This window comes from Lissotriton vulgaris, chromosome 5 (genome assembly GCF_964263255.1).
Source record: "Lissotriton vulgaris chromosome 5, aLisVul1.2, whole genome shotgun sequence".
NCBI classification, from domain to species: domain Eukaryota; kingdom Metazoa; phylum Chordata; class Amphibia; order Caudata; family Salamandridae; genus Lissotriton; species Lissotriton vulgaris.
In genome coordinates, this window is record NC_141693.1 from 1,590,879,500 (window position 1) to 1,590,898,583 (window position 19,084).

Genomic DNA, 19,084 nt, shown 5'->3' on the forward strand with positions numbered 1-19,084 from the left:
GTGTCCGTTCTATCGACGGAGAACTGACCCAACCCAGCCAGCCCCGAAGGCAGCCCACGAGTATATTCCGTTGACTGCGACAATACGCATAGAAGTGGGAATTGTGTATGAAAAAAGACCTCAAGAGTAGAGAGGATTGCGCGTCGAGGTGAACCGAAGAACGATTTCAAACCGGAGCACAGCAATACACGTCCGTACCCGATGGCAGAAAAAAACAATCTAACAATGGAGCCGATGACCATGTGCACAATCACCGAAAGGAGGAGTCACCTTACCTTGTGAGTAGGAAAAACTTCTTCCAAGAAAAACATCTTGCAAACATCCCGACCCAACACTCGATGGCAGGAGTATGCAAAGCATGTGTATCTACAGCACACATGCCTCGAACATGAAGTCTTTTTTCATAAAAGATAAAAACACTGGCTAGGCATTGATATATTTTTTGAGACATGCAAACTGAAACTAATTTTCTAGCTCAGTTCTGAAATTCATCAGAGGTGTACTCCATGCCCCATGGCAGAGGCTCAACAATTATTCATATTTGGCCCAATTTAGGAATTGTTTTATACATATTTGGCCAGTATAGCCCCTCTGACATCATTGCATCTCTTTCAAGGGTTTAAGCTTAAGGCCGTACACGCCATGTTTTATACATACATAGATTGTTGAGCCTTTTTTGGGGCTTCCCTCACGATGTCTGAAGTTCAAACCTTTGACCTGGAGGAATACCAAGAATACTAGGAATATAACCAGATAACTATTTTGACAAGGATTGGGTTGAGGCACTGGACAACTCAGTCCATCAATCAGTAGGCAAAGCTTTGGCTAAAGCCTTTCACCCTATCACCGGCCAACTAAAACGCTTTGTGGCTCTATAAGATCAGGAGAAGAGTACGTCATTTTGCAGAAATCCTAAGGTATCTACTAGAAGACAGGTGGCTGGTGCCTCTCTTATGGGTACTAAGTGGGCGCATACGGATGCTACAGAGAAACTGTCCCAAGCCTACTTGAATGACCACGGTCGAAAGACCTTCCAGGAACTAATTCTCCAGATAAAAGTATGGACTCCTATTCTGAGTCATCCCAATTAAACTCCTCACATGAACTAGTAGTTTCCAGTAAAGGGGAGGAGAATGTGGTTTGCACATAGAAGGGTCACCTCCTAGCAACCTAACATCTGTACTTACATTTGACTCGGATGACATTGTTCATCGCAATCGTTGGAATGAATGCCAACTTCAGAAGTGGCAGAATATGTATAGACATGACTGTGTAAAGGAAATGAGAAGAAAGTGTGCAAATGCCTTACAGCGGAATGTCCTAGGTCTGCCTTGGTAAGAGAAGCCGGAGGTGGACAGGGGTGACGTCCCAGGTTGTTACCCTACAGGGGTCTCTGGATGCCAAATGGATTTTATTAGCGGTGCAAGGTCGGGAGGATTGGCCTGGTTATCAAAAGATTTGGCTGATGATGGCAGCCAGAATGGCAAAACGTAATGTCTCAAGAAGATGGGGTACAAATCTTCCCCCAAGGGTAGAAGAATGGAAGGTGGACCTAGACTGGTTACAGACGGTGGAAGAGGTGATCTATGGGAGATGGGGCTGTCCCAGAAAGTGTGGAAAGGTTTGGGGAGCCTGGAAAGAGTTTCAGGGCACTGATGTGGTGACAGACTGAGGGGAAAAAAATATAAGCTGTGCGATTTCTTTGATTATGTGTATTGTCCATCCTTGTATTTCACAAGGCCGTAAAAGCACCAGAGGGGTTTTAAGTTCAGGGGCATGTTACCCGCATTGTGATCCTAATCAGTGCACTACTACACTTTATTGACTACTATTTCGCTTTGACCTACATTGCATGACGAACATTTGTTTAATAAAAAGATTAGACGTCAGGATCGCAGACTAAAATACTGGAATTGCCTTAACAAGCTAAGAACTCTGGCTCCATTTACAACTGGACACAATCGCAGAATGGACCCAGCATGCTATATAACAGTTGAGTAACGCCTACTGAGGTATTTCAACTAAGGCACTTTATTTTCAAGAGAACTGACCCAAAATTTGTAGAAATAGATGTGGCTGAGGCAGGTCCAGTAGCGGAGGGTCTACTCTTTGGTGATAATTTGTAAGAGATCTGGAGGAAGTTTGTTAAGACAATCACACGGCATTGGATAAGGCTCAACTTTTATTGAAAAAAGTGTTTCCGACTGCCTTTTTTGTGTGGGCCAAGCAGTATCGGGTCAGCTCGCCAAGCCACTACTCGTTTCAAGGTCCCAGAGGGTATATCAATACCCCTGACGTAGATCCTGGTCAGATAGTTCTAGTGTGGAATCTTCTTCCCAAAGAGGTAAACACTAGGACGGACCAGGCGAATACAGAGGCATTTATAGAGGTGCTGAAGTCGGCGGCACAAGAGCCAGACATACTGGTACAAATTATACTTTTATGTCATGTAATTTTAAGGGGCTGACCACGTTTGTTCATTCACAATTGGCAAGTTTAACACAAGATGTAGGGTATTGGAAACAGTACTGGGCTGCAATTTATTTTATAGTGTCCTGGTTCAGGAGAGCAGCCCCTGTCCTCTGACTTCCCTATCCAGAGCAGTGTTTAATTGACACAGAAATTCAGGTTCTTTAGGACAAAAGGCAATATGCCAGAAAGAGCCTCACTCCAGAGGATTTAGCAGCAATATCGAATCGGTACTAAAGAAAGGAGGAGGTTCGAGACTGGTCCTGAACCTTCGGGACCTCAATCAGTGGATTATGTGCAAGATGGAGAGAACCCACCTTTTACTAGCTTTTCTCCAATGTTGGCACTGAATGGTTAAGCTGGGCCTCAAGCACGCATATCCAGGGGCGTAACACAGGCCCCCGCAGCCCACACGGTGCGGGGGGGCCCCCAAGCTTCAGGCGCCCCTCTCAGCACCGCACTTCTAGCACGGCTCGCACAAATTCACTTTGGTGAACCCAGTGAAGGGCCAAGCATGTATCTATTTGTCTGCCTTTATGTCGGGCAGGATTTGAAATATGGAAGATGCCTGGAATTTGCAGAACTACAGAATTTATGTTTTTGCTACTGAACTTTTTTCTGCAAGCCACCTCGACTTCCCCCAACCAACCAGTCCTCTGAGCTGTGAACCCGGTAGGCTCTGCAGTTTGGCCTAACATTTCAAAGCTGTTTGACCTTTGTATGTCAGGTCAGTAATGCAAGAAAACAAGTGTCATGCGATAAACATTACATGTGGAAGAATAGAAGGTGTAATTTTTTATTTTTTACACTGTACTAGCTCTGCGAGGACATTCGTTTGTGACTGGCTATAGTGTTTGTGTGGAATTGTGAATTTTTTCATGCATTGTTGGTTTATGATCTGCGATATGTGTTAGCATGTCATTAGTGTTCTATATTGTTTTTTCGGTTCTAGGAGTTTAGCGGGTGCCTGCACATTTTAGCATATTGTAGTTGCAATATATCAGTAATTTTTCGGTTGTAGTCCGTTTGGGATCAGTCATGTGTTTCAGTGGTTCATTGTACCTTGTTGCCAGCTATGCGATTTAGCACTTCCTTGTTCTCTGTAAGCAATTGTTCAGTTCCAGCAGGTTAATTATATGCAGGTTTATTCATCATCTAATCGTGATATGTTGGCAGTTCAGCTCTAGTCAGTTTGTGGTTAACTTTGTGTTAGCTTTAATGGAACACTGTCTCTATTCCTTATTGTAGTATAAGGGCTTATGTGTGAATTGACCAGGGCATTTGGAAGACAGCGCAGTGGGCTAATGCATTCATTGTTGAGACCTGTGTATTATATTGTAGCCAGACAGCCACAGCGATGGACGTCGACGACTCCTAGAGCTAGTGAGTTAGGAAATAATTGAGAGAATATGGAATAAAAGTCAGAACTGCCGACTTTGGAGTTGGGGAGCCAGGTTCGAGTCTTGGCATCGGCTCAAAATCATGGGCAAATCACTTAATCTCCCCGTACCTACCAACAATGGACGTCTCCTTGTGTAATGTAACTGGTGCTCGGATAAAGCGCTCCAATACATTGGAGTCGAGTTCGCGTTATATAAAACTGCAAAAAATAAAAAGATTAACACCTACTCTCCACACCTATTGATGAGGCAAATCTAGCGACGCTATGGGTCTACATGCAAGAAAAGACAACGGGGTCCCACGCCGCAGCCGGTACTAAAGCACTGCCATAACTGGGGTGTAGAGTGCCCACATCACTTCTGGGTCCATTGCCTCTGTACCACGGCTGTGAGTGGGATGAAAAAACGGAAGTGGGGATATCAGAGGGGTGTGGCCAATGAAATTAAGAGTGTGACATAAAAACATGTAAACTAAAAAAAATTGTTTAGCATAGTGTGCCTCCCCACTGGTATTTTGCTGCTTCTGTCATTACATCACAATTGTATCATATAACAAGTAACAGTTCACCCACAAGCCAGCACTATCAGCTTTATCAATGGTTGTTAGTGCATAAGATAAATAAGCAACAACTATGGCTTTGTTGCATACAATATGAAAATGCCTCAGTTCTGAAATGACGAGATTGTTAAAGAAGTTTAACTAGTCACTTTGAAGTTACATCAAAGGCAGTGAAGGGTGGGGTTGCTGCAGAGTTCAGATTTTTTTTCTCACCAGAAGGTGAGGGTAAAAATGGTGAGTTCGATAGGGACCCATCACAGCACCTGCTTTTTAGAACTGCCAGTGCTGAGCACTGGCAGGACCCGGCCCACTTAAAGCCCTGCACAGGACCTACTGAAGCCACGCCCCTGGGCATATCTCAAGTTAACCAATTACTAGGTTTATGAGCTAAATAAATTAAGTACGTAATGTCATAAGAAACAGTAGTATTTTTATACCCAGAAGGAAATTCAATTTGGAGCTTCAAACTAGTTTTTAATGTCATTATATTTTTACTGGTGTCTAACAGTATTGTGTGTTTCAGTTGATATTTAAGTTAAACCGGTAGAAATTCCTGCTTTACTTTCACTGATATGTCACACAGTGTTTATAAACCGACGTGCTGCATTGGACCTAGCGAAAGCCGCGTGCAGTCTGTGAACAGCGATTTGTAGATCGGTCACAAGCGAGAGCTGCACACTGATTCTAGGGCACCACACAGAGGACACATATTGTACTGTTGGGATGTGTTTGTGGACGTTTCTAGGGGCCGAGGGGTGTAACACAGGCCTCCGCAGTCCTGCGGTGTGGGGGAGAGGGGGCCATTATCCAGGGGCCCCCCTCAGCACTGCACTTCGGCTGGAGAGCTCCAGATTGAGTCCGGAGGGGGGCCCCTCCACATACCCTGCAGGGGGGCCCCTCAAGTTTCGTTACGCCACTGCGCATATCTAACCATCCCAATACTTGCCCCACACAGGAGGTTTCTCCAATTTCAGTGAAAAGGACTTTGGGTGCGAGTTCCAAGATATCCCATTTGGGTTGCCATCAGCCCCATGGTGCTTCATGAAGCTTATGAAACCAGTGCTGGAAGCACTGCCTTCAGAAGGCTTTCGCCAGATTGTTTACTTGGACACTATTATCATTATGGCCCAGGATCGGAGTATGGTGAGGATGCATCTTACCCGGTCAACCCACTTACTTCAGGAGTTGGGATTTGTGATAAGCTTTGAAAAGGTTATGTTGGTTCAATCACAATCCACAGAATTCTTATGGTTTCAGGTGGACTCACTCCAGTCAAGAAGGATTAGAGGTCAGCATTGTTCAAATGGACTGTGTCCTTTAAACTGCTGGCCAGGATTGTGGGTGTATTCGCCTTAGGGTCCCCTGCATTACAGGGCTTTACATGCTAAATAAATAAACCAGTTTGGAAGGAGGGACAGTTTTAGATAAACAATGCATGAACGGGGGAGGTGGTTAACTAATCAATTAAAAGCAATCACTGTCATGGGTTTCCCCTTCACCTTTCTGAACTTCCCAGTACCTAGGAGTGTGTTCACGTCTTTTTCTCTTTTTTAGTTAATACAATTCTCTCAAAATCGTTTGTAAAATGTATTCTGTTGACAAGCTTAAACATTTGCCTATTGCCGAGTGATATTCATCTGTGAAATCCTCTAAGAAATATGCGCAAGTAGCAATGATTGTGCAGAGTTCTTGCAAAATTATAGCATATTTGCATTCTAACAGCTCAGAGTGGGTGCAAATCAATAGAACTTCCTGAGCTTACAGTTAGGTTGCCTGTCAACACGTCACCTGCTACAAAAACATTGAGTTCATCGCCCTTTATCGAAGATTCCCCTCATCCTTAACAGCTTTCTCAGGGAGGCCTCCACTCCTCCTTCTAAATGAGACCTTACTTTACCCCTTCTCATTAAAGTGGGACCCCTACTGAACACCCTCTCACCAGATTCAGTGCTCTTACGTGGTAAATCCCAATATGACCAGGTTCTTCCAGATGTTTCCGCAGTTCAGTAGCATGGTGATGGATGGCTGACTGTTGACGTGGGGCTGCAGGGAATTCTCCATCTCTGTAAAGAGAAACATCAAATCAGTTTCAAGCACATTATCTGCGCAAGTACTGTTGGGCTGTTACCGGTATGAAGCTGCTAGGGATTTACTGTTTTACCACAGATTTTATAATTTTTGTTAACCTTGATTATAGTTCGAGAACTGTGTTTACACCCCATACTTCTCAGCCAATAGTGCCATTCAGAGGTGCATTTCCGGATTTGCCTTGAATTTAGCAAAATGTATTCATTCTTGCATGCATTAATTCCACTCCACCGGATTATAAATCATTACGTTTTTTCACATCCGGATTTACCAGGTGTAGAAGAACCTGACCTGATTTTTCTGACCAGATCGCATGGCATTTTGGCTGCAGCAGCAGCAGTCAAGTCTCATGCGGTCTTATTTTTTCAGTGAAGACTGGTTATGTGCGTGCTCATCACGGTGTGGTGACTGGTTTCTATGTACATGAAATTTGTAATTAAGATGACAGTCTCAGACAAATATGGCACGTATATTTCAATTGCATAATTGTATTGATTGAGTTTTAAATATGTTTGGTGGTTTCATATATATGTTTTTAACTTTTGTATAATCAAAGTAAGTATTAGACAACGTTTTTTCTTATTGACAAAAAGTAGCCTAAAGTAAAAGGACAAAGGTCGGGTGGGAGTTTTTTGCAGTGTCAGTATTGGTTTGTTTCCCCCTTGCTCCCAGACCTAAAACTACTCACAGGGGGATGCCTCTCTTTGTACAATATTCAATGTAGCCAGAAGCTGATGAAGTAGTGTTACAAGCTTAAAGTTTTGCTAGTTTGCTAACAGGAGGGTAACAATGTTTGGGTTCTCATGCTCTGGAGGATAAGTAGAGTGGCACTTACAATGAAGGGTATTGCATGTTAAAAAGCAGAAACTCAGGGCGCTATATAGTAGACCCGTTCGCAACAGATATGTCGGTCCAATGCGCCAGACGACGGCCTTATGGCACCGAGCTACCAGGAGCTTGGGCTGGTCCAATAGGCTCACTAGGGCCACTCCCCTGTGGTCCTCTCAGGCCCTGGGCTCCCTGTGTTTCCACTTGGGCTTTGACAAATGGGACACCATTGGCATATCCACCTTGGGAGATCTAATACACAAGGGGAAGCTCCTATCCTTTTCTGGCCTCCAAAAGAAACACGCACTTGCACAAGGGGAGGCCTTTCGATATCTCCAAATTAAACATGCCATACTCACGACTGTGCCGGACCTCCCCTCCCTTCCCGAGGCCTAGCCCCTTGAGGACAGACTACTCTCCGAACCCTTTCTAACAAAGGCCATCTCCTGCACATATCGCAAGCTCTGTAATAATCTGCCAGACTCCTTTCAGGCCTTAAGATACAGGTGGGAGTGGGACCTGACACGGAGGATGAAGATTGGCAAACGGTGCTCATGTCCCCACAGGAATCGGCAAGTAGTCACTGCTTCCGTCTGATACAACTCAAAATCCTACACAGGACTTATATGTCCGGTCCCCTGTTGGCTAAACTTGGTAGGTGCCCGGACGACTTAAGCCTGCGGGGTTGTGGCTTGACTGGTACTTTCTATCACACCCTGTGGGGATGCCCCATAATCCAAATCCTTTGGACCACAGCAACCAAGAAAATGGCGGAGGCACTGGGGAAACAGATCCCATTGACACCTAAGAGAGGGCTCCTCAATATCTGGGGGGCAACGGATCTGACAGAGATAGAACATCAATGGCTGGCCCTCAGCTGTCTCCTCATAAAACGTTTGATAGCTATGAAATGGGGTTCTCCTGACCGTCCAGTGGTGGTAGAATGGACTGCAGAAATGGATAGGGCTATGGTAGCTGAAAAAAACGTTTACAAACTCAGAGGGTGCCCCAAGAAATGGGATAAGAAGTGGGGAAAGTGGAATGCATATAGGGGTGAACTCTGTAGCTCTCCCACTACGGACATGGCAATGGACAGGTCGATGATTGTACGTTGAGACCCGAATTGATATGAATTGACTTTTATTTTATTGTATATTGTGTCCCTTTTTATTATCGTCAATTTTTTGTATGGCTGAGTGTATTTTGATTTTCATTTTTGATCCACATGTCGCAGCCCTCAGTGGGTAACATTCCGAACGCCCTTATGACTGTAATTATTGTCACAATTTTATGTTTTTGTTCTTTCTATTGCTTCAAGTGCTCTGATTCTGTTGTCTTTCTAATAAAATTTTAATTTAAAAAAAGAATATAAATAAATAAATAAATTCCTCATATGGCTGATGGCAATTAAAGATGAAAACCTCAAGTTGCTCTTGAGCTTCATGTCCCTAAAGGTACTGGACTCTACTGTGGAGCGTAAATGAGGATTGTCACATGAAAATGCACTAATCTGTGTGTCAGAGCGCCTACAACTGGGGACTAGGTTCAAGCCGTTCTGTTTTGAGAGGGGCGTCTGTTGGAAAGGGAATTTCCCTACTTGGTTCCTGAGAACATGCTATCATTTTCTAACTCACTTTCTCGCTGAAATCTCTTATTGTTTTATGATTTTTCATAGTGAGTACAACAATCATGTGAGCTCACTGCAGGGCCTTCAGATAACATGAACGGAGACACCAGAGGAGTGCTTTGAAGTAAAGGTAGGCACCCAAAGTCTACCCTCTTCCGGAGAGTGATACTGTCCTCTGTTTCCACGGTTTGTGGTACTGGTGGAGGTAGCCCTATGTTAATGACCGGACAAGACATTTTACTGGTCTCCTTTATAAAACGTTCTACCACTCGTCATACGTTGGACTTTCACTTACATAGGGTTGGGATTTGTGTGCATGTGAAAAGGCTGTGTGACCGCTGCCGCAAAGCGGTCCTAATCCAATAGTGCAGTTGTGGAAATGCTGAATGAAAATGCCGATTTGAACCCCTGATCCTGGTCACTAGTACTGTCCTTGCTGAAGGTGTTGCAGTGTCTTGAGTCTATGATCCCAGACACCCAAAAAGCCATCAATCTCCAACCGCAAAACGCAGTTTCAGAAATATAGTGAATCGTGCAGGGAAACTGGTAATTTTCAGCTGCAGTCCTCTACTGAAGCCCCCTCAGGTTTTTGACTCACTGGAGTGTGTCCCTGACATCTGCTCGGAGTGCTGCCTTCCTCACTTCACAGCCCCCCTTACCCCCAATTAGTAACAACTTGTTTGCCAGGCTTTGTGTAGGAACACTGTTGCATATTTGGGTGGTCTGCTGTGCCAACATTACACACTGGCGAGGTTATGTAGCATGTTCTGTGCGGCCGCATCAAACACTTATCACTTTGAACTGCAGAAAGGAATTTGCAGCAAGTTAACACAACTTACAAACTACCTTTCAAGTGCATCAGTCTGACTGGCGGTGGCATATGTATGTTTTTTTCGGTGCATCACTGAGATTGTGCAGTTTGTCATAAACAGCCAGGATCTTGCTTGCAAGCCCACTTTAAATAGTCCCAACTGAATTCAACTGCGACCATTGCGTCACACAGTTAGCACACTAAATGGGGACAGCACTCACTATCCTTTAAAGGGCATTGGTTATAGGCCTTCACAGTAATGTAGCACTTATGGAGTATAGTAGTTCTTGGAATCCTAAATCAGGTCAGAAAAGAGTCAGACAGCTCTGATTTTCCTTGTTCATTGCTCTTTTTTTTATAGTACGGAGTTCTATGTGTACAACTTCAGTTTTCTCTTTATAAAGTTACCACTGATGGGATACTCAGTTATTAAAGGTAGTTATGTTTTTCTGATTTAGGAGTATCTAACCCTCACCACCTCCTTGTGTAAGCCTTAGGGAGTTTGTTCAGAAGTACTTAACCAGTTGTCATAGTCAGAACCAAATAACTCAACAGCCCTGGTGCCAGGTCTCACACAAAGCTGCTTTGTTGCATTTGCGACTGAGAATACTTCAGTGGAACATTTCATTTTCAAGACTACGGTATAGAGAGATGGGTGTTAAGTAAGTCAATCATATCATCACCTTCAAAAACACCTAAAAGATCCTGGACACAGCGCTGTAAAGCTAGGTGTCAGAAAACTGAGATCAGACCACTGGAGTTGGACATTTTAAAACTAAACCTGAGACACACACGGTAGAAACAGGTCAAAAAAGAAGCATGGACACCAGAGCACTGAGGCAAAGTCATTGGGAATTGAACAGATCCCAGTCAAGTAAGTTGGATCTCTCTGAACCTTGCCCAGATCATTGGGCTGCAACACCTCAGACCCGACCAAGCCCAAGATAGAGAGATAAAGTGATATAGATAAGAGTATTAACCTTTGGTTTCCGGCTTTTCCATGACACCAGTAGGAGAATCTCCACTCTATCGCTATTTGGGGAAGGGCGAGGGAAACATTCATCCTTACCCAAGAACACATCCTCTGCGTCTGCCCTCACACCCTCAAATCCCCGTCCATTTCGCTCCACCAGCACTTTCAGGACGGCCTTGGCTTTAGGGATCTTCTGGGTAGCCAGCAGCCAACGGGGAGACTCCAAGAAGAGATGAGGGAATCTATGAAAAAGGTGGAGAAGAAAGAAAAGATGTGTGACAGATTGGAAAGAGAGAAAAGAAGAGAGAAGATAGTCATGTTAAAAGATAATGTGCACCTAGGGGAGAACCCATCCAGGAATGGATAGAACAGAGGGGTTCACTTAGGAATGTGCAAACAGAGAGGCTACGCCTTATCCATTCTATTTTGAGACAGAAGAACAGGCACATTTATAAGTGAATGAGAGGGCCTCTTTGAGTCACGGGGTAATTGGGGCTACCTCATTTGGGCAGCAGGGAGAGGGGCTCATCCAGACATGGCAAGAGGCCAAACAATCTTCCAGTGATGGACAAGAAGAGATCTCACCTAATATAGCCTTGTAGCCTGCCTTAGCGGGCTATACCGGCTATTAAAGGCCCGCTGCAGCATTAAAGGGCCGAGCCGAAGGCAAGAGACTTTAACAAGGCAGTGGGACTTTAATAGCGGGTATAGCCCTGCTACGAAGGGCTATAAGGCTATTAGAACATTCTGCCACTAGAGGGCAGAATGTTCCAAGAAATGAAAGAAAGCCATTCAGGGAGCGTGAGGGGATTGAAATCCCCTCAGGCTCCCTGAAGCCTTTGTTCACAGCCAGAGCTGTGAACAAAAACATTGGGATGTTGGAGCTCCGGGCTTATACCAGCCATTATAAGCCCGGAGCACTCAATTGTTTTCAATGGAGCTCCCAACATTCCAATGTTCTAATAATGGTTGAGGGAGAGGGATTTACATAGTAAATGGAGGAGGAAAGCAAACACTCCAGACATTACAAATGACTTAATCCAAGGTAGGACAGAGAGGCTCAGCAAATCACAGGTGAAATGACCAAGAGAGGCTTAGTCAGTCATGAATGTTTCATACCCTCACCAGCTTACTCAGTGATTGGCAATGACTAAAAAGATGGTGATTCCAGTCCTGAGCGATGTGGCTCTTCTTGTTTTCGTAGGAGGGTAGAGGGGCTTGAAGGAGAGAGTAGCTCATGTAGTCACTGGAAGAGCAGGAGGTTCGGTCAGCGATAGTCGAGAGAGGAAGACACATGAAGTCATCATAAGGAAGACTGGTTCCTGCAGTAATAGATTTAGACAGGGAATTATCCAGTCCTAGACCTGAAGTGTGTCCTAATCCAGATATGGAGTGTTGGAGGGTGTGATCAGTGTTGGGCTGATGACATTAGCTCATCCAGAAATGTTGGGAAGACAGTTAATTAGCCACTGAGGGGGCAATACGTGCTCACCCAGTCACAGGAGGGACTCATAGTGCCATGGTTGGTTCATCCAGAAATTGAAATGTAAGATAGTCTTACCCATACAGTAAAAAGACTGCCAGCGGTGCAGTGATCGCAGCCTGCAACACCCTCCAGTCCTTGCAACCTACAGCCAGTCCAAGCAACAGGAACTGCCCAGCAATCATGACCAAAGCAGCCCCCACGGTGACAGTGAGGCGTTGGCTTGGGCGGCAGAGTTCCAGCCCTAAGAACAGAGAGAAAACAATGGGTCTGAAGGAGTTGTAGAAAACAAAGGGCATAACTAGGGAGGCTTAAGGGAAGCAAAACAAACTCACACAAGAAACTTCTCTGAGGGGCGTTACTAACCAAGAAATAGGTGCCAAGAAGTGCATCCTGGCTGCAATTAGGACTCTTATCACAGCGTCTTAATTACAGCCAGGAAGTAAACCTTACAATGGCCATAAACTGGTGGGGAGGTTCTACTCAAGCCTGCTTTAAAGCACCAGGAAAAGGCCCTCCAACTGGGTGTTAAATTACACTTTTTAGCCTCTTGTTGAGACATTACGGCAAAAAAAACTCTTCAAGATGTGATGTTTATATTAGGCATTTATTTCCAGAAACTACCCATTGCATAGCGTATGGACTGGCAGGGTCTAACCAGAGTGCTAGTATCAGATAGAAACTTGAAGGTATTTAAGGGAAGATCTTGCATATATATACACAAGTGGCTTTAAAAGTCTGAAACAATCCTTTATGAAATCCATTAACTGTGAGAAAATAACTGACATGTTCCAGAAACCATGAAATGCTCTTTGTAAGAAAACATTGGTGCATGAAATGCTGTCTTTAAAGGTCATTAACAGCCAAGCAATTCTACCTATGAAAGATATTAATAGACAGAAACAACCTCTGATTGGACCTGGCAGCAAGGAAATAACCTTGCTATGGGAAAGGGATGAACACAATGAGTTTACCTATTTTTGGGGGGTCTTTTTGGCATTTCTCTTAAGCTCAGAGCAGGAAGCATTTCCTGCAGAATACATTCTATATGATAAAAGGATAATGTCCTTATGAAGGTTTGGCTGAAATGTAGGCAACAAACCTTATTAAATAGTTTTACTACATCTGGAAAGTGGAGGGAAAACAGGTAGTGAAGGATAATTATAATTCAAATGAGGAAGTGTGGGTTTGATGGCAGTTCCAGGCCCCCGAAAAAGGGTACGTGCAGAGAGTGGCTTCAGAGTGGGAATTAGGAGCATCAAAGACAGGGAATAGGTAGGTTGGAACATAAGGAACTGGCAAGAAGGACCATTTGTGTGAGTCAGGGTCAGCCAAGTAATAACTTGATTTGTCTGTGAAGGATAATATGGAGCAATAACTTCCCTCCGGTGTTATTATTGAGGAGAAACTCCATCTGGATCGAGGTCAAATCGGAGTATGCTTTTCCCCCAGATAGCACTGTCCATAACTGGAGTGCTCTCAGTCTACAAACAGTAAGGTACCTATTGGCTCCAACTTACGGATGACGTAGAGCGAGAGGTAGATTCCAGCCAGCATGGTGCCAAGGAAGAACCTCGTCAGGATGAACATGGCAGGCGAGGTAGCAAGTGCACACAGCGTCCCGCACAGCACCGCCAGCACAAGCGAAAGGAAGAAGGTTTGACGCCTCCCAAACCTAGATAGTGCAAAAGGAGTGGGAAGTGGAGGGAGAAAGGAAGAAATCTAATGAAAACAGAGGATAAGGGAGAGGAATGTCCAACATTCTCATATCCGAACACAGCAGCACTCAAGACATGGTCCCTTCTACAAACATGACCATACTGGAACAATTTCTGCCTAGCACCTCAGATATCAGGGCCAAGATGGTTTGATGGATATCATCCACAGAAAGAGCCAGTGGTTACCTCTACCACAAAACACAGGAGCAGCCCAAACAAGAGCAAGGAAAGGAGTAACACTAGAACCAAAACAGATGAATTTGCAATATAAAACAACTATTGTTACTGATATTTGAATATCTGCGTCCTGGATTCAAGAGACCTTTTACTATTGTCAGAGAAGATTTTGAGAGTCAAAAGCAGAAACTACCCAAGAAAGTTGACTGAAGAACTAAACTATGGTTAAAACATATTCCAGAACACTTTTTCTACAGTAATCAAACATAGAAGTGCTGTGTATTATAGCGATGCCACTGTTAAGAGTATCATGCTTATGAAAAACGAGGTAAAAGGAAAGAGGCAAAGGGGGGACCACTAACTTAATTCCCTGCTTCCAAGGTCAAGAGGAACAGCGTCCTCCAGGTCTGCTGAGGCAACATTTGGAAAATGGTGTCGTAGGTAACTAAAAGATTTGATCACTTTCTGATCACTAACGACTGGAGCCTTTTGGGAAACTACTGCTATCTTATTGAGCGTGTGCTGTTTTGGCTAGGGCCTGTGAAGGGTCAAAATGTTCTATCTGCTGGTAGTACCCAGGGAAATTAAGTGATCAGTTGCTTAAAGTAACCTTAGTCAGGCATGTGGTTGGAACAAGGAGGATAAAACAGTAAGGCAAGATATTTACACAACTGCAAATGTCTGTTTAAGCTGCTTGATTGCAACCTTCTAGCAATCCAGACAAGGTGCATCCCTTAGCATTTCTAGTACTAGGATACCCTTTACATAATGACGGGATTGACACAGCCAATACCCACGATGTGAGAAGATCCCAAAAGAAAGTGGAGTGTCATTTTTGCGTTCTGATGGATATCTAGAAGATTTTGATTCAAGCTTCGCATTATGTCTATGTAAATGATTTATAGAGCGCAACTGTTACTCCGAGGAGTGTCCTGGCGCTGTAGCATAGGAGCCGTCAGCAGGCAAAGAGAAGAGAGTGCATCTAGGTGCAAGAAAAGAGCCAGGTCAGAGGCAATCTCCATTTTTACCACTTTATAGACCACATTCCTGTTCATGAGTGAAGCAAGCACCAATCGAAGTGTTCTTTTTCTAGAGCAATGAGCAGCATAAATATTATACCTATACAGCAGGCACTCTCTCTCTCATTGTTACACAGTCTTTCTTATCCAACAGCGGCCTCCCCCTCTCTTACCGGTCAGCAGAGAATCCCAAGATGAGGAATCCGGCCAGAAACCCAATGATAAAGCACACCTCCTCTAAAGGCGCCTTCCAGTACTGGCTGCATACCAGATTCCACTGTTGCAAAAACACATAAGGGTGTTAATATGAGTTAGTGTTACATGTCAACATTTCACCAGCTCTATAGTAGCAGCCAGAGCAATTGTAAGGTACAGTCAAAATAATACAACACAATAAGCGGTTGTGGTCAGTTATTGGAGGAGAGGATAGTCTGTTTGCAATGTGTCAGTCACAATAATTTAAAGTCTGTAAGCCTCACCTACCCTGGGGTGGCATGCCTCTTCATCAGGCCCCTCCTTATACCAACTTAAGTGTGGTGTTGGTGAATTCTACAACCTTTAAGGGAGGGGAACTCATGAGGTGTTCAAAGCTTTGTAAAAGTTAAAACCATCATAAGGAGAAACACAATTTTTTGTTCATTCTGTGTGGTCATCATTAAGGAGTAGTAGTATGCATCCTATGGCAAAAAGTAAAGGTGGACTCACAAGATTTGAATTACTGAGTCCTCTGCATTGTTACGAGTTCAGAAAGACGTCCTAACTGCTGGATGGTCTGTTGCCAAATAGAACAACGGAAGCCCAAGAGGGTCTTTTATGGTCTCTAAACTGATGGCGGAGGACCTACCTTCTATTTTTTATACCGCTGGGCCACAGGGCTGTCCGAGAACCAGAGGAAATACTTGCCTCAAGCCCGATCAGGCTATAAGGAAGAGTATGCAGCCTGTGCAGTAGCAGTGGCGTCATTCAAGTCCCAATGTAAACGGGGTTGAAGGATATCTAGTCCCATTGCATGCCTGATGCCGTAATGTTCATAGAAGCCTTGGTGAAGGAAGGTTTTAATCGTAGTCTGTAGACCTTGCTATATCTCCTAATAGAGCAGTGAGTGGGTTTATCTGTTAGAGACATCTAGCTGCAGATTCCTTAACTTAGAATATCCCCAGGCGTCAGACTGGATCCAGAAAAAATGTTGCAGCAGCAACTCTGCGCGCTGGGGGACAGAGCCACACGACCCCACCCTGATGTCGTCCACGTACCTGACGTCAGCGAGGTCATATAAGTCTCTCCCGGCGCGCTGACGTCTGTTTTCCTTCTTTTCCGTGTGCAACGCGGATCCGGAGTGAGTGGTTCCTCTGGCCTGTTTTCAGGCCTCCTTTTTGACGCTTCGCGTAGAGAACAGTGTGTGATGCCTTCTGGCTTTAAAACTTGCAATTCCTGTTCGCAGCAGATGTCCGCGACAGACCCGCATCTTATTTGTATGTGGTGTCTGGGCGAGCACCATGACTCCACAGACTGCGAAGCCTGCCAACGTCTGAAACTGAAGTCTCGGCGGGAGCGCCGTATGAAGCTTCAATCGACACGGTTGTCCCGGTCGGAGTCATCTCGTCACCTGGCCTCTTCGTCCACAGCAGGTCCCTCTACTGTCCAGTTCAGCCATCGATCGCCCTCTGGGGTTCGGGCCTTAGTTCACCACCTGGTAAGTCGAGGCGCTTGTCGCCAAGGTCTTCGACCTCTCCTTCATCTGCTGTCAGGGGCACTGGTTCCCGGAACGTTACGGACGTGCGCTCCCGACAGTTGCCCTCCCTTTATCCGCCCTTTCCAGGTGAGGGGGCAACTTGGGCCCAGATGGAGGCATATGCTAAGGCTTTGAAGGCCTCTCTGGGGTCCTCTCCCGTTCCTGGGGCATCCTCGGGGCCTCCGCTTCTTGTGGGGTCCCCGACGGACTCGCCGGTGGGTTCACCCCCGGCGCCTATTGAGCATTTGCTCCAAGGGAACATCGGAGATGTGGTATCGTTAGGGTGCGGTGCGGCCGGGTCCCCCTCTTAGGTCCACGTGGAGTCGTCAGGGTGCGGCCCAACCCGATCCCCCTATACGACACAAGGCAGCTCTGCCGTGCCGCATAGCCCCGCTGGGCTCCCTGTGGCACCGCAGGTGGTTGCCGGTGCTCATAGCCCTGGCTTGGGCACACCCGGGCTTCCGGGCAGGGGGCCGCCTGTCCAGAGCCGGGGTCGGTGCCGTTCCAGCGCTGGAGGCTCGCCTCCTCAGCTCCGCCTCCGCTCCTTTCTCCTGAATCGGAGCCTGTCTTGGATGAGGTGGAGTCAGTGCCGGAATGGCGCCGTAAGCTGGCCTCGCCGGCACCGGCGCCTTCTCCTTCTTCCGAAGGGGAACTTGTCCTGGTTTCGTTCCAGACGCAACGCCAGATGCAGCTGAGTCGACGTCTGACGAGGCACGATGGGCGCCAACACCTGTTGTTTTGGTGCCGTGTCGACGCAGAGTCTGGACTCTTCTATGGTGAGAGTTCAACGCCGCCCTCACTTCCGGCGTCGCCGGAGGTACTGTTACCAGTGCCCCCCTTGGAATTTATGGAGCCTCCTCAGGAACTCCCAGAGCCGGGATGCTCGTCCCCTGCCCAGGAGCCCCGGCAGGATCCTCATTTTTCAATGGGGCTCCCTTACGTGGGGCATTGGTCACACCCTCAATGTTTGAGGATGGTCAGCTTACAACCCTCCCCCACTGATGAGCTGTTGGCCCCTCCGAGGAGGGCTACCGAGGCTGGTGCAGCCTTTTTAAGACTAGTCTCATTGCCCTCGCGCATTTTAAATATGCAACCCCCTTCTGCCCCTCTGTCCACTTGCTTGAGGTCCTTCACCGTGGGTCCGGCAACGTGGAGCCGCTTCTGTTCTTTGAGGCTTCCCTTTATGATGCCCTCTTGGGTGCCTCGTGCGGCCTGCTTCAGGTGACCCGGTGGCTCGTTCACTTTTGCACCGCCACGGCCCAGCTCCACGCGACCCTGTGTGCCTCTTTGTACATCCTGATGTGCAGGGGTTTCTGTTGCAGACTGATTTCCCCTCCCTGCCACCTCTAACGCTTCCTCCCTCTCGGGAGTCAAGTTGGCTTGAGTCATGGGGTAGGAACATCTTTGCATCCACTAGTGCAGCCCTGCGGTCTTAAAATACAGTGTGTGTTTTGGCTCGGGTTACCTCTGCCCTGTGGGACTCTGCGGAGTCTTTGCTTCCTACCACATCTGAAGGCGCTCGCGTTGATCTCCTTCACCTCCTCGGGGATGGCCGCGATGTTGCCGAATTCACAATACGTTCAGCCCCATATGCAGCGGATTATTTAGTCCGAGCTATGGCGGGTTCTGTTGCCTTAAGGCGCCACGCTTGGTTGAGAGATAGCGTCTTCCCTCAAAATATCAGGGAACAACTGGTTGACTTACCCTTTGATCGGGTTTTGTTATTTGATGTTCACGCCGAGTCGGCGGTTCAACGGCTCCTTGTGGGCTTTCGTCCTCCCACTTAGGTCCTCCTGGACCTGTTTTCCCTGGTGGTACTTTTTCATTTCGCATCCCTTCAATGAGCTCTACGTTTAGCATGGGCTGTGAGCCTTTACGTCTTCTTTTCTACAAGGGAAATTACCCTTTTATTGACATCCCCTGGATGCGTTTTGCTGTCTGCTAACTGTTGACCTGCTGTGGCAGTGTTCTACGGGTTACTAGGTCTGGTCCTCTGACTGTGGTATTGAGTCAGTGGCTAAGCTCGGTAATGTCGTGGGGCTCGGGACTCATCTTTCCCGGGTTCAGTTTGTTACTGCGCTCTTTGGCTTGGCTTTATTGCCCTAAGAGGTGTTCCCCAATATTTGGGATGTGCATACTCCATGTGGGGTACTTGTATGCTATTATATAGCTTTGCTTGCCTCAAAAGGGCCTGGGGAAC

General features: G+C 46.1%; 1 protein-coding gene across 1 annotated transcript in view; it reads right to left on the minus strand.

Moving 5' to 3' along the window:
• The window catches only part of SLC22A17 (solute carrier family 22 member 17), a 94,436-nt gene that overhangs the window by 52,548 nt on the left and 22,804 nt on the right, over nucleotides 1-19,084 (minus strand). Inside the window, exons 3-7 of the mRNA XM_086923708.1 lie at nucleotides 15,326-15,429; nucleotides 13,759-13,913; nucleotides 12,317-12,482; nucleotides 10,852-10,997; nucleotides 6,386-6,491 (exon numbers count right to left, since the gene is read on the minus strand). Of these exons, the coding sequence (XP_086779834.1) occupies nucleotides 6,386-6,491; nucleotides 10,852-10,997; nucleotides 12,317-12,482; nucleotides 13,759-13,913; nucleotides 15,326-15,429 (677 nt within the window). The remainder of the gene's footprint in view (nucleotides 1-6,385; nucleotides 6,492-10,851; nucleotides 10,998-12,316; nucleotides 12,483-13,758; nucleotides 13,914-15,325; nucleotides 15,430-19,084) is intronic.